This window comes from Anomalospiza imberbis, chromosome 2 (genome assembly GCF_031753505.1).
Source record: "Anomalospiza imberbis isolate Cuckoo-Finch-1a 21T00152 chromosome 2, ASM3175350v1, whole genome shotgun sequence".
Taxonomy (NCBI): domain Eukaryota; kingdom Metazoa; phylum Chordata; class Aves; order Passeriformes; family Viduidae; genus Anomalospiza; species Anomalospiza imberbis.
Genome location: NC_089682.1, coordinates 79,346,633 through 79,361,367, shown reverse-complemented (window position 1 = coordinate 79,361,367; position 14,735 = coordinate 79,346,633). Strand labels below are relative to the sequence as shown.

General features: G+C 38.6%; 1 protein-coding gene across 4 annotated transcripts in view; it reads right to left on the bottom strand.

The window, feature by feature from the left end:
• The window catches only part of KL (klotho), a 46,623-nt gene that overhangs the window by 13,537 nt on the left and 18,351 nt on the right, over positions 1-14,735 (bottom strand). For all 4 annotated transcript variants that reach the window (XM_068181993.1, XM_068181992.1, XM_068181990.1 and 1 more), the window contains exon 2: positions 633-1,143. In XM_068181993.1, coding sequence (XP_068038094.1) covers positions 633-1,143 — 511 coding nt within the window. The remainder of the gene's footprint in view (positions 1-632; positions 1,144-14,735) is intronic.

Sequence of the window (14,735 nt, the reverse complement as noted above, 5' to 3'; positions counted from 1 at the left end):
TAATTCCTTACTGTCTGGAAAAAATAATAGGTTAACAAATTAAATTATTTTGATTATATATCCTCAACCATTCAGTTCTCCTTTAACTGATGGAAATTCAAATTACTGTGATTGATGCCCACAGCTGTACGAATGTAAAATTTGGGCAAGGGCAAGATGCAGAATGAAAAGGTTCCAATATTTAATTTTAAAATGTACTATTTCAGCCTTATGGGTTTTTTCAGGGGAATTCCTACTGCATAGTATTTACCTTCCCATATATATATTCTTACGTTTTGTACATATGCATTCAGATAAGGAAAGCAGCTATTAATATATAACACAGTAAATTCTCCTAAGGCCACTGAGAATATAGTTTACTTGTCTTGCACTTCCTCCTACCAAAGACAGTAGAAATTTTCCTACTGACCTCAAGGACAGCAGCATGAAGCTCACCAAATACTATCTGCAGATATGAGAGTTCTTCAAGGAAAGAACAAACCCAGGAAAGGGATTTAAAATCTCACTTTGTAAGTGCCAAGATGAATGCTACAGACTAAAATCAGTTTTCAGCCTGGTGCCTAAACACACCTCTGTAGGATATATTGCATTACAATTTTTTCAAGCATGTATGAATACAAAGTAAGTCCTACCTTTTAAAGTTTCCATAATGAACTTTTTGAGATAGTAAATATATTTGGCATCATCTTTCTTGGTGGTACCAGAAACAAACCAGCTGTTCTCCACAATGAATATTTGGGGGTTGTTATATTCACTGTTTATCCAGTAAAGGAGCTGCCTCAGGCTTATTGATTCCAACTGCTGGAATTTCATGTGGGAGTCCAAAAGCTGGAAACTCAGGGTAGCTCCAAAAGAAAGAGCAAAAAAGTCTGCTGTTCCCTTGATATACTTCTTCTCAGCCTCACTGAATTCAGGCAACAGAGATGAGAGGTTGCTCCTCATGCTCTCTGGATAGTCACCATCGATAAATATGGGCTTAGCAAACCAGCCGAGCACAAAATCAAGTGATTTTTGGCATTCTTTTATGTTCCTTTCAGTCATACGCTGGGGTTTTATCCAGTGAGAGCTAAGGGCAATGGACACTTTTCCTCTTTGAGCTGGACGGAAATGGTCATTGTAGAGATGCCAGACCTTAGCATGGGCCTGTTGAAAAGAAAGGCTGTAATTAATGGACCCAAAAATCCATTTTAAGTAACACAATTATTCTCAAGTACTGGGGCTCAGTCTTATTAATTCAGCAATAGTTTACAATACCTAAATTACTTCTTAGTACCATATTAATACCACGTATCAACCAGAAATTGCTAGTTGGTTGGGGAAAAGAGCATCTCAGTTTTCCATAAGATACTATTACAAGCACTGAACACACTTCTGGCTTTATTAACTTATATTCTTAAGTTCAGACATACTGCCAGTATTTACAAAAATGAAAATGCATTTAACCAAATATGTTTCAAAAAAGGTTTTCATTATAGGAATATCACTTTATCTGCAGATTCATGGATATATAAAAAAAGAACCTTAAAAAACTGCCCAAAACTCTGAAACAATACTAAACAAAGAAACACTTTTGAACTTAATGCTCTTTGAATCAGAACACACAACACAGGAATATACGACTACCTATCTGGGCTTTAGAAAGTCTAGTGAAAAAAAATTGCCACAGGTCCTGAAAAATTATTCCAATAATTCCATTTAATCTATTAAAATGTACTATTTACACCTAGCATCAGAATTTAAGCACTCATCTTGGTATAATTTTATCTTTTACCGTAAGAACATATTTTGTACCAAATTTCTTTCCTGAGATCTTTTCCTGAGATGTCAGTTATAACAGTCTCTTGATGTTCCCTTCAAAAGCTAAATATTAAGTTCCTGAAGCCTTACATTATCTTCAGGCGCTACCTTCATGTTCTTTAACCACTCTCACTGCCCCGTCTGATTCTCTTCCAATTTGTCATCATCTGTCTTTCAACTACAGAAGCAGAACTGGACATAATATGCCAGTGGCAGTCCTGCCAGCAGTAAAATCAGAGACAATTTACCATACTACTTCTGCTCATGTGGCCACAGAAGTACAGTGTGAGCATATGCACATCTAAACAACCATTTCTCCAGAGCCCTTCACCATGTAAAACATATCTTTTCTTTGAACCTAGCTTATCAAAGAATGTTGACTGTTCTGTGAATCCATATTCAATCTTTTGTAAACTATACCTTAGTAGAAATTGCCTTTTTTTTTGCCTAGGTCATTGATAAAAAGGTAAAAATATGAGATTTGACAACACAAAGGTGGGAGAGTGGCCAGTACAACAGAGTTCTGTGCAACCCTCCAGAAGGGCCTTAAGAGGCTGAAGAGATGCAGAGAACAACTGCCTGAAGTTCCAGAAAGGCAAATACAGGGTCCTGCACCAAATAACCCTATATCTCAGGACATGCTGGGGGAAATCTGCTGGAAAGCAGCTCTGCAGAGAAGGACCTGGGGGTCCTGGTGGACAATAAAGTGCCCCTGAGCCAGCAGTGCCCTTGTGGCCAAGAAGGGCATTGGTGTCCTGGGGTGGATTAGGATGGAAAAGCAATGCCAGCAGGTCGGGGCAGGTGATCTTGCCCCCCTACTCTGCCCTGGTGAGGCCCATCTGGAGTGCTGTGTCCTGTTCTGGGCTCCTCAGGACAAGAGAGACATGGAGCTCCTGGAGCAGGTCCAAGGGAGAAGAGCAAGGATGCCTGGGGGAGGGGAGCATCTCTCTTACAAGGAAAGGCTGAGGGAGCTGGGCTTGTACAGCCACAAGAGATGGGACCTCACCGTTGTCTTTAAGTATCTAAAGGAGCATGCCAAGAGAATGGATCCAGGCTCTGCTCAGCAGTGCTGAGCAATAGGACAAGAGGCAATAGGCAGAAACTAATGCACAGGAAGTTCCACCTGAATACAAGGAAGAATTTTTTTACTGTACAGACCACCAAGCACTGGAATAGGCTGCCCAGAGGTGTTGTGGAGTTTCACTCACTGGAGATATTCAAGAACTGTATGGTTGCAATTCTGTGTAATGGGATCCAGCATGATCCTGCTTGAGCAGGGAGGCTGGACCTGATGAACCACTGTGATCCCTTCTTGCCTGACACATCCTGTGATTCTGTAATTCTGAGATCCACTCATTAGAATAAAAACCTACCTAATAACTCTACTAACAGTTTACATTTGTATTTTGAGACTCATCACTCAGTATTCATTCATATGTGCTGTGATGACATGAACTTCCACCCTCACCATACAGAGTCACCAATCAAATGAACATATATCAAAATGTCACATGCATTTTTAGCCTTCCCTGAAATATAAATAATATAGAAACCCTTATAATTCCAGTCCATGCAGATGGCATGTTGGCAAATTTTATCATTAATTTATTGATAGCTGCTGTTCAGTTTTATTTTCATACACTCTTACCATTTAAGCTTTGAAGTACAATCACTTCCAGTTGTCAGCATTACTAGGAATATAATTTTTGACATCAACATTGTTAATTACCCAGGAAAACAGCAAATTCTACCATTTTACTGCTCTAGCAGAATTTTAATTATCATTGCTGAGAGAAAAACCACTGGAAGTAAAGCACAACTAAAGGCAAGATCAGTGATCAAGGCTCAATTCAGCAGCCCTCACACAGAAACCTGCTGCCTTTGAGTCATTGTGGGGTATATAAAACATCTGCATGGATCTGACACAGGCCCTACAGGAGACTAGAGACCTTTCAGAGTGGTCACCAAAAGCCAAAGAGAAGAATCTCAGAAACTGTGAATCACAGTCCACACCTATGTGCATGTATGTAAATCAAGCTCTGAGTTGCAGACTTCAGTGTAGATGCTCTCATTTATAATACATCAATAGCTCCAATAAACATGATGGAGCCTGACCATCTGATTCTTTGCAAGCCCATCTCTCTCCACTGATGACAGACAAAACCTGTTACTCAGTTTAGACAGGACATATTCTATAGGCAGATGAAAGGTGGCAAGAAGAAGCTCACTTAAATGTCTACCCTCTGGAGTGTGCATGAAGCGGAATTATATTATTTTGATAAAAAAATGCTAAATGTAGGAAACAGTGCATTAAAGTCCCCTGCAGATGAAGATTAATGAAACAGTCAAAAACTGCATAGAAATAAAGCTGGAAGAAGCCAGTGACAAAGCAGAGAGTCTATATGGAAATTTGGAACAGAATTCATTTGACTAAAATTAGGTGGTTAATACAGTTTTAGAGACTTCAGAGCCAACTGGATTTCCAGCCCAAATTCCAGCCAGTTTCAGAAAGCTGTGAGTCTCCCAATAAACCCTAAATTGCATCTCTTATCCCCACAGAGATACCTGAGGTACTGCAGAACACATCAAATCATAATTTGCACCCATAGCTGTCTTCAGGCAAATTAATCCTATTTCTAGGGTAGGATTCCTTTTGAGCTGAAGACACCTTATATTTCACTGTCCACATGTAAGCCCAAGCTCCTACTACAGCCAGTGGAGATTTCTGGCTCCACCAGCTGCCTTAATACATGCAACTAGTTGCCACCCCAGAATAATAAAGACTAAGGTCACACCTGCCATTTCCATGCAGAAATGGAGACCTGAATAGCCTGGGAAGTGTCAAACACATTTCCAAGGCAGGGAAAAAAAAACCTGCAATGTCATAGCATGGGCCAGGTCCTACCAAAGTCCTGCAGTGACAGCAGAAGTAATTCAACACAGGCACACAAGCTTCATAATCTGACAAAGTCCTACTGTGTCAGAGATTGTCCACTCTATGGCAGGACTGACCTATACAGTCTGAATCGCTATGTGAAGACAGTGTAGTAATACTAAGACATTTGTTTGCCTGACTACTCCCCTAAGTTCCATGATCATTAATCTGGCACTGATATGGATTATTCTGCAAGTTCTCCGTATTTATATCTATCATGATGCACAGCCTTCACAAGAGCAAATCAAGAATTTTAATTGAATCATCACAATTCCATAATTTATGTTCATTCCTCCAGAACAAGTTTTCTCAATTTTAAGTTCTGTATCTTCTGAGCCAGTAATAACACCATTCATTTCACAAATAAATTGCACTACTACCTTGTTTTCCACACTTAGATGAATTATCTTGGTTTAACTGTCTATCTGCATATTAATGAAACTGAATTGGAAAGTGTTACTGTACTTGGCACTGGTGAGGTGACACCTCAAATCCTGTGTTACAGTTCTGGTCCCCTCACTACAAGAAGGACACTGAGGTGCTGGAGCATGTCCACAGAAGGGCAAGGCAGCTTGCAGAGGGTCTGGAGCAAAAGTCTGATGAGGAACAACTGAAGGAGCTGTTTAGCCTGGAGAAACTGAGGGACAGGGAGAACCTTACAGTTCATTACAACCACCTAAAACAAGGGTGTAGCAAGATGGGGGTCAGTCTCTTCTCCCATGTAGCAAGTGACAGGACAATAGGAAATGGTCTCAAGTTGCACCAGGGCAGGTTTAGATTGGACAGTGGGAAAAATCTTGTCACTGAAAGAAAGAGTTGTCAAGCCCTGCCACAGGCTGCCCAGAGAGGATGGTTTTTCCCAAGTTAAATGATTCTATGATTCTATGATTTAGCAATACAAAGAGAAGAGTTAATTGGAAAAGGTGTACAAAGAGGTTTTGATTAGTAGAAACTGGGATGATATACATCATACTGAATAACATCATTATTCAGTTCCACATCAAAAGCCCTTCTGAAATGGAAATAATATTTGAATGACATGGTGGAACCTAGTATGTATTAGCCACAATGGGCCTTGTACCTGGAAGGGGAAAATGTATTTTTTCACCCATATCACCAAAAATAAGTATTTTCATCAAAAGCTACAACAAAAGGATGACACATTAAATATAAGTTTCACCCTTAGATCCTAAGTTAGCTTGACCCACACAGTCTTTGGGCAAACATTCTCTTTCACAATCAAACTATATTCTTAATACTGAGTAACAGATACAGGTATGTAGAAATTGCTTTTTTTTTTTTACTCATATTTCAAAACTAGTAAAATAACATCTTCATATATGAAGCAGAGGAATTTTTTATACATTAGTTATATAGTTACTCTGGTTTTTCCCAATTATTCCTTCCCAAATATGTAGTGTTCCAGTTTTACTTTTACAATCTGTTAGCAAACATTTACACAGATGATAATTTCAATTAATTTAGTATTTTTGACCAATCTCAACAACCTTGTAATAGAATTAGGCTATGTAAATGGTACAAAGAATCCCAAGTGAATTTTTTTCAGTCTACAATCAATCCATGTAAAATTTGCTAGAATTACAGCTCTAAGTATTGACCGCACATCTGAACTACACCCTTTGTTCCAGTTCCTTGCTCAATAACCATTAGCCACTGTTTTTTACACCGTGCTGGTCACTGGAACATGAACATGAATGAATTTATGGCAGCCACACATTAGGCACAAAGCAATACCATTCCTATTTTAGGAACTGGAAAGACAGAGATATTAAAATATGCACAGAAAAAGACAAATTAAACCAGATACCCCAAGTTGTAGACCAGTGTATTAACACCAGAAAAAGTGCCTCTGTTTAATGTGATACTCATGTCTACAAAAAAAAATACCCAAGAAAGCATTACACATTTTTCTGAAGGCACAGTGGCTAGATAGAACACCATTTTCCTCATCATAAGCAAAACAGAGTTTTGCTAGCATGAGAATAGGAGAGAAGGCAGCCTGAAAGCATGAAGCTAAGCCACAGGCTTAGTAAGAGTTATTTTTACACTTTGCTATTGGATTTTAGAGCAGATGAAAGTCTTGGAAGGATTTTACTTTCACACACTGTATGCACAGCCACAATGAACATTATCAGAGTTAGATACGCAGCAGGGAGACACAGTGACCACAGCATGATGGAAAGAAACAAAAACCCCTTGATCCCACTGTGTCAGGTGGCTGCTGCAGGAAACTTCTCCTTTGAAGTACAGAAAGCCAAGATGTTATGGCACAAGTCCTGAGTTAAACCTCTCTCAGGCTCACCTTGCTTTGAAAGGCCACCCCCTGGGCCAGCACCCTATGGCATGGCAGCCAGAGAGAAGGCAGCTGGACTGCACAGAGCACTCTGCAAACCCCACCAGCACCATCGGAGGCTGTGCAAACACAGGACACACTCTTTGGCAGGGACTCCACTCACCCCATTTTTGCCATCACCTGCATCTGAAGCACTCCTCACACAGTGCAGGCAGGGACACCTCTGGGCCACAACTCACTGAAGCCATTTTTAATGCCCAGACGAGTAATGAGATGAAAAAGTGCCTGTTGCACTCCACTCACCACAGGCTGGCACAACCACTGAAGTCGACATCCTGTCCAAATAAACTAAAGCACCAAGAGACAAGTGGAGTGGGAAAGCAGTTTCAAGTCTCATGAGATGTAAACAGTCTCTGAAAAGATAAAGGTCATCCATAAAAGAATTAAGCAGCATTTGACTTTGTGGAGAAATGGGAGACAAGATAAAAATAGCTTTATTTCTGACAACAAGTGCTTCTGAGACACTTGATGTGTTTAATCATTTTCCTTCACCTCTGACAGAAAAGAATAATTACGGAACTGCACCAAAATAGTTCAAGGAATGTTGTGACCCATGTGAATATTAAAGATATGAGAGATTCTTAAACAGAGTACAAAAAGAAGATAAAAGTACAAAGCAGTACTCTTGAGTGATTTAGAGACAATTGTGCAGTACTGGACTAAATAGTCACTGATAAAAACTTGTAATCTGGGACACAGTGCTCAGGCAGTATTTAGGGGAAGACCAAGATTAAATCATTGCCATCAAAATTGCTTCAGGCTTACTGGAGATACATAAACATACAAAAGCTCCAGTACTGAGAATGACCTGCAAAGTCCTCTACCAAAACATGAAACTCTTGGAAGACAGGCCAGGCTCCAATCATCATGATGATACTCAAGTACACAAAATATAGATAGAAGGGAAAACACATGAAGAACTTAGTTGTAGTCCAGAAAAGCAAGCACACAGAACTGCCCAAGCTGAAGTAAACAGCACAAACCAAGACAACAGCACTTTGCAGGAGCTGATATTTTCAGACACGTGAACAAGGAGGATAAAAAAAAGCACTATGACTTTAGAGAAACTCATAATGGGAATGATGGTAACAGTTACAACAACTGAATGCATCATTAGCCAGAAAAACAAATGGAACACTAGTGGATTTTAAGCCACATTCTGGTTGGAAAGAAGGATGCTAGAATCAGCAGTGAGCAAAAATGTTAAGCATATAAAATTCTCATAAAACTCACATAAAACTGATATATCAAAAACATTGACAGAATATATAAAAGTGATAAAGCAATGCCCAGTCAGATCACTGAGAGTAAATGAATGCTAAAACCTGAAACTCCCAGTCCTTGTAATAGTACTGTCAAGGAGAAGGCATCCATTAAGACTTCAAACCTGCGGTTTCACAAAGGTTTGTACAAACTCAATGGAAAGAGTAAAAACCAGCAGAGGAGGAAGAAGAGGACTGCCCACAGAAGCTCTCAAACTACAGAACACAGCTTTAGAAGCCAAAGCCTCAGGATTCACGACTTTCCTTGTGCTAAGGTAGAAGCCAAAGGAGATTATTGCCCTCCGAAGCAATAGTGAGGAGAACAACCAAAGTAGCACACACAATCTTTAGTGACATCAGTCTTAAAAAAAAAGTAACTACTTTTGGTTAAATGCAGAATTAAAATAACTAAATAAACATAAAAGGCAAATGTTGCCAATACTTTTAAGGGTAAAAATTCTGGAAGAGGTGCCTAATGTCAAGCATGTATGTTTGATGCATCACCTGATTTTCTGGTAGATGCATGTAGGGAAGCCAAATACTCATCTGTTCATATTCAGCTCCTCAACACACCTCTCTAAATTTGCTAAGCCAGGTTTTTCATAGGAAGAAATAATGTACTTCTGATGGTTTAGTGGAAGCATGTGAAGAAAACTGCTTTGAAAATCTGAGTGGTTAGCAGAAGCTAAACAAACAAGATAGCGTATTAGAAAGAAAAATTTTCATAGCAAGAGAAAGAGGTAAACACAAATAAGACTAAAGTCCATCATCAATATGTGTACCTGACAGATAAGGAAGTGACAAAAAGATTTTAGCTTGCTGGATGTAATCTAACTAGCTAAACCAAAAACCCAGATTGGAAGAAAGCCTACAGTTTGGCAGGAATATTATAGGGTACAGAAACCAGGTTACTCATTACCACCATCCCTGCATTTAAAGAACCCAGAATAGATGCTCTGATGCTCTGGTGTTAGCAATTAACCCTGAATCTTATCTTGGCCACATCAGTAGATTAAAAATAAATTCACCCTACTGCTTCTGGAGAGGTACTGGAATGTTTTGAGTGTGACTTAAGGCTCCCAAAAGACAGACAGAAAAAATCCCAGTCATGTTATTATTACAAGAACATCAAATTATACTGGATTTGGAAGGTCCCTGTTCATAGACTTGGGAAAGGCTGACAGAGGTGCATGAATCTGCTGCCCTAAAAGCTCCTGAAGTTCAACTAGAGATGAATAGGTAGAGGATTTTCCCTAATCAGAGTCTCAAAAGAAATTAGACTGCAAGAGTATGGCAAAGCGTTTTGAGTCCAGACCATCAACCACAGAAGAAGTAAAAATAACCCCAAACCACAGAAAAAAAGCTTACTGGACTAACAAATAATTGCATGAAGATGAGGCATTTCCGATGCTCCAATCTGGCCTATTATAAAAGCAGACAGCAGGATTTACTGGGTAATGGTTGGATTTTGAGCAATTAATTCTGTTACACCATAAACCACACCTGTTGTAGGAAAAAATGCCAGTCTGGCAGAACAGATTTAGCATATGCTGTCTTTGGGATTTTGTTATGAAGGCAAGGATGAGAAGAATTTCCCCCTACATTTGCAGGGCAGCAATAGCATTCTAGAATCATCGACTGCCCCAGGATTTCACTGTGCTCTAGCTTTATGCAATATTCATATCAACCAAGCATGGAAACATTTATCAGAGGCTGATCAAATCCATGTAATTTCACAAACAGACGATGCATTAACCTACAGTCGGACTCAAACACCACTGAAAGAGTGAATTATACAAATATAAGCCATAACTTTGGGAGCTGTTCACTTCTAAGTGAGCTGATGAACAGGTCAAGTGGTACATTAAACAGAAAAATATTTAGGAATAGACTAATGACCTTAGAAAGATGAATGAGAAAAATTAGTAAGAAGCTCCTTGCTCTACAAGTTCACATAAATTGCAATCTTTTGCAAATTTTATTCTTCCCCAGGATTCTGTATCAGTGTTTGCAGATATGATTAAGCCTTTAACCGAGCTTTTAAAGAAGGTGCAGGAATGGGAGTGGAGATCAGGACAAAACCTGACCTCCGCAGCATTCAAAAAGGCTGGCATAGGTAGCCACACTGGGGATGATGTTCCAGCATGGCCATTTCATTTGCACTTTGTTACCCTCTCCAGAAGCCATAGAGGTTGTGTTATTGCAAAACCAAAGGAAGTCAGTCAGTTCACTGTACAAAATGAGCACATGGTGCTCCTGGGAGACTTAATGCGGTGACTCAGAAACTACAGAGTGGGTGAAAGGTGCAATTACCAAGCTCTGCACATTTAAGTGCATGAACAGGGTGGGCTCAGCAGAAGAGGGAACTACAAGCATAGGTGGTCTCCAGAGCATATCATAGGGATCTCATCCAATTTATTCACAAGAGTCGTCACTTCAAAGAGGCTAGAGCAGGAGAAAGGTAGCTCCCTCTGGGAGAAGATATTAAGCAACTGCTACAGAATTATTTAATGTGTATTACAAGAAATGTTTCTAGAAGGTAAACTAGACCCTCTTTCTTTTCAGCACTCAAAGATATCAGTTCCATGGTTGCAAATATAAAATGAAAGATCCTTAATCAGTTTCACAACAGACCAATACTGCAGTGCCCAGGTACATCAAATGGCTTCAGAATGTATTTCCAGATAAATGTGATGGTGGATAGCTTTTCCTATTTCGAGTTCCTCTGTGAGAAAGAAACAACCAGTGGACATCAACAGTAAAGGAAGTGGAAGAGTCTCCATCACTGGAGGGTACCAATGAGTAATATGAAGGCATTCAGCTCAACACAGTTGTCATAAGAATTGCAAATTTAGTCATAATATATGGAACCAATATATTAGAACAGATCTGTGCTATAATATAGGCAAATGAAAACCAGAATGAAGGAGACTTGCTAGAAGCAATTGCTGCAAAATTCTTTTTAAACCAAACACTTGGACTACTCATGCCATAATCTAGTTCAGTCACTTACATGATAACCTGTGTTTACTCTGCTATAACCTTGGCCACTAAATTTAACCATTCTGAGATAAGAAGTATGCATCAATGACAACAGGCTATGGAATAAGATGGAATGTCCTATTCAGCCCTCTAGATGGATGCAGAAAGCAGCACATCAGGATAAGCAATATAAATTGAAGGTACCACTTTTCAATTTTCAGAAAACTGTTTAGATTACAATTTGACTAGATGTGAACATGCAATTCTTCCTTCTTTTTCCAGTCAGTCTGAAACTGTTTCTGTCAGATCCAGCTGTGTTTCTATACACACTTGATAAAAAACAACCACTACAGGCTTATCTCATTGTGTGTAACCTGCCTGAAATGTTATGGCTTGGGCACATGTAACAGAAATGACTGAAGTGTGAGATTTCAATTATACACTTTTAAAAGGAATGCTCAATTGCAAACTCACTGAAACTGTACAGTAAATTAACTTTTGGAGTAGCTTTTGTGTCAACTCAGATCCCACAGAGAACCTGCCTAACCAGGACCAGCTGCTACAAAAGAGTATGGGTCACCTGCAGATCTCTGTCAAATTTGTGAGCCAGTGCAAATATTATGGGAATTCCACAACATAAATGGCAGCAGGTACCTGTCCTCCAGACACTGAATCCCACCCCTATGAAGAAGAAAGCAGCTCCTGACCCTGACAAATGGCATTAGTAGTCAGAAGAGTTAATGTCCATGTGTTCAAACAGAGCCATCCCAGTACCTTTTGGGATGTTCTGGACTATCAAGATACCTGCACAACACACGACCTCTGAAAAACCTGCGTCTTTTGGACTAGCAACTGGAGGCAAGACAGGATACTCTAGGCTTCTCAAATGGTACACATTTATTATATGTGCCACTTTTTTCCTCTTAGTGGCTTCTTAAGAGGTAGCCTTGTGAATGCATGAAGTTCTGACAGTGAGAAGGACATATACTCTTGAACAATATATAAGAATGAATCGAAATTCTAAAAGGATTCAGGAAAACCAAGAGAATCTAAGTAAGAGTTTTTCACTCCAGAAGTTTTACACCAGCACCAATTCCCAAAAGGCTGACAAGATTAATCATAGGACCCTGCAGATGGATAAGTCAAGCAGAACTGAATGACTCGTAATTTGTGGTCTGGATATCTCAGTGGTCTGTCTGTCTTGGCACCAGCACAGTGAACCACAGGGCTAACTGACAAGCTTTAATTAATACAATGGTTATTACTAGCTATAAATCTTCCTTAATGTTATTGCTTCCACTAAGCTAGGCTATGAAAGGAAGATCTGGGAAATTATAGGAGGAATTCAAGCTGGTTACTCAGCAAACTCACATCTTGTCAGTGGGGATACAGTCACTGAAGGAAACAGACTTTAGTCAGACATATTTATTTTGAGGAATCACTACACTCCTCAGCAGCCACCAAGAAGATAAAGAGCACCTATTCAAATCAAAATTCAGAAGAGGAAAGAGAAATTCCAGTGCAAGGAAAGGGCAGGAAAATTATTAACTGGGAGAAGTGAAACTCTTGGGGTATCAGTTTTCTAAATTAGAGCAACAACAAGAATCAAGAGACAGAAGACAAAATGGGGTGTCCAGTTTTAGACTGGAAACAAGCTTTGAATCTTTGCATTTCTTCAGCAGCAAGGATGATTTATATGTATCTATCCATTTTTTTCTACAAGCTTTTGACTATACTGCAGTCACAGATTAAACTGGATTCAATTTATACTTTCTTTGATTTTGGAAATACATTTAGAACCTCATCCAAAGTGTGCTGAAACCATGAAAATACACTTCTGAGGTATGAATAAGTCCCTTTATGTCTGTTTCTAAACACATGTTTAATGGTAGATATAAAATTGCTTTACTGCAGAGATAAGTGTTAACTCAAAAATGTACACATAAAAGTTTTCCTGCTTTACTCTTGTAGCCAGCAAACAGAATAAGAATCACCATTTCTAGTAAAAGCTGGATTCTTATAGAACAGATAACTGCATCAAACTAAAAGTATTTAAAATTAAATATCTAACTCTTGATTTATAAAAAAAATCTTCATATTGTTGATTACCTGTTGAAATTAAACTGTTTCGCCTGTTTGTGTACAAAGAATCTAACTTGTCTGGATGATGTAATAGTGAGTAGATGTTTAAATGTTGTTGATAAGAAGCTGAATGTTAAAAATTTATATAAAAATACCAGCTACAGTTGTTTCTTCTTTTTTTTCAAGCCATATCCCATACTTTTATATTAAGCAATATAGGATAGGGGGGATTTACTACATCAATGTACTGCAATCTCAGCTGTTGCAATGAAGAAAAAAATCACAGTGAAACACCTAAAGCTGCTTTTATCCAGTTCTTAGAGAAATAAAATGAATTTTAAAAGAAACTAGAATATAGCAAAAGAAAAGGAGGTGTGTTGTTAGAGTGCTTAGTCTAAGACACACAGAAAAGGGGGTGTGCTGGTTAATACATAGCTGAATATGCTAATTAGCTACTCTTCTTTCAGCAATCCTTGTTTCAGCCTCTGTGCTCTCACCACCGCCGTACTAGACACTTTCCAACCAGAATTAACATCACATTAACAGACTGAGGTATTCATAAATATTCTGTCAACTGGATAAATTTTAAACATGCTTAGAAAATTTAAAGTTTAGACTTTACTCTAGCAGCACAATGAGCACTCCTGGGGGCCTAGCACATGTTCTTTTTTAAAGTGCAACTTAACATATTTCACTGCTCTCTGACAGTGCACTGTTCTCATTGTCTTTTGGAGATAAAGCAGTTGTCTCTCTTTGATATTGGGGTTTCTTTACATAAGAAACCAACAAAATATTATTTTCCCTTTGGCTAACACTGACACTGTTAAAAAAATTACTCAGTTGAAGGAATGGGCACAAGGGGAAACCAACAAATTTAATCTTTTGTCTACTATATCAAAGTGCAATACTAAACTTTAAATTGCTCTAGAACAAAGTATAAAGCCAGTGATGACAAGACACTTGTATACATAAATGAGAAACATCACTGTATTATGAATATAAAAAATGAAACGCATGCATATCTACCTATTTTCATTCCTACTGATTTCAGATATGACTAAATACTTTTTCACTCCTCAGCTATTTTAAATAGAGATACAAAAATATAAGGACACATTGAAACCTTAACTTATCAATTAACTCAGAGCTTCAGGTACACTTTTTAAGCAATTTGTCAGAGGTTGGCCTTTATTTCTGCATAACCATGGAAATTCTGCCAGTATACTGCAGCATGTAAATATACTATATCAAAATAAAATATTATTTTCCATTATTTAAAGAAAACATATTTTGGGAGAAATCC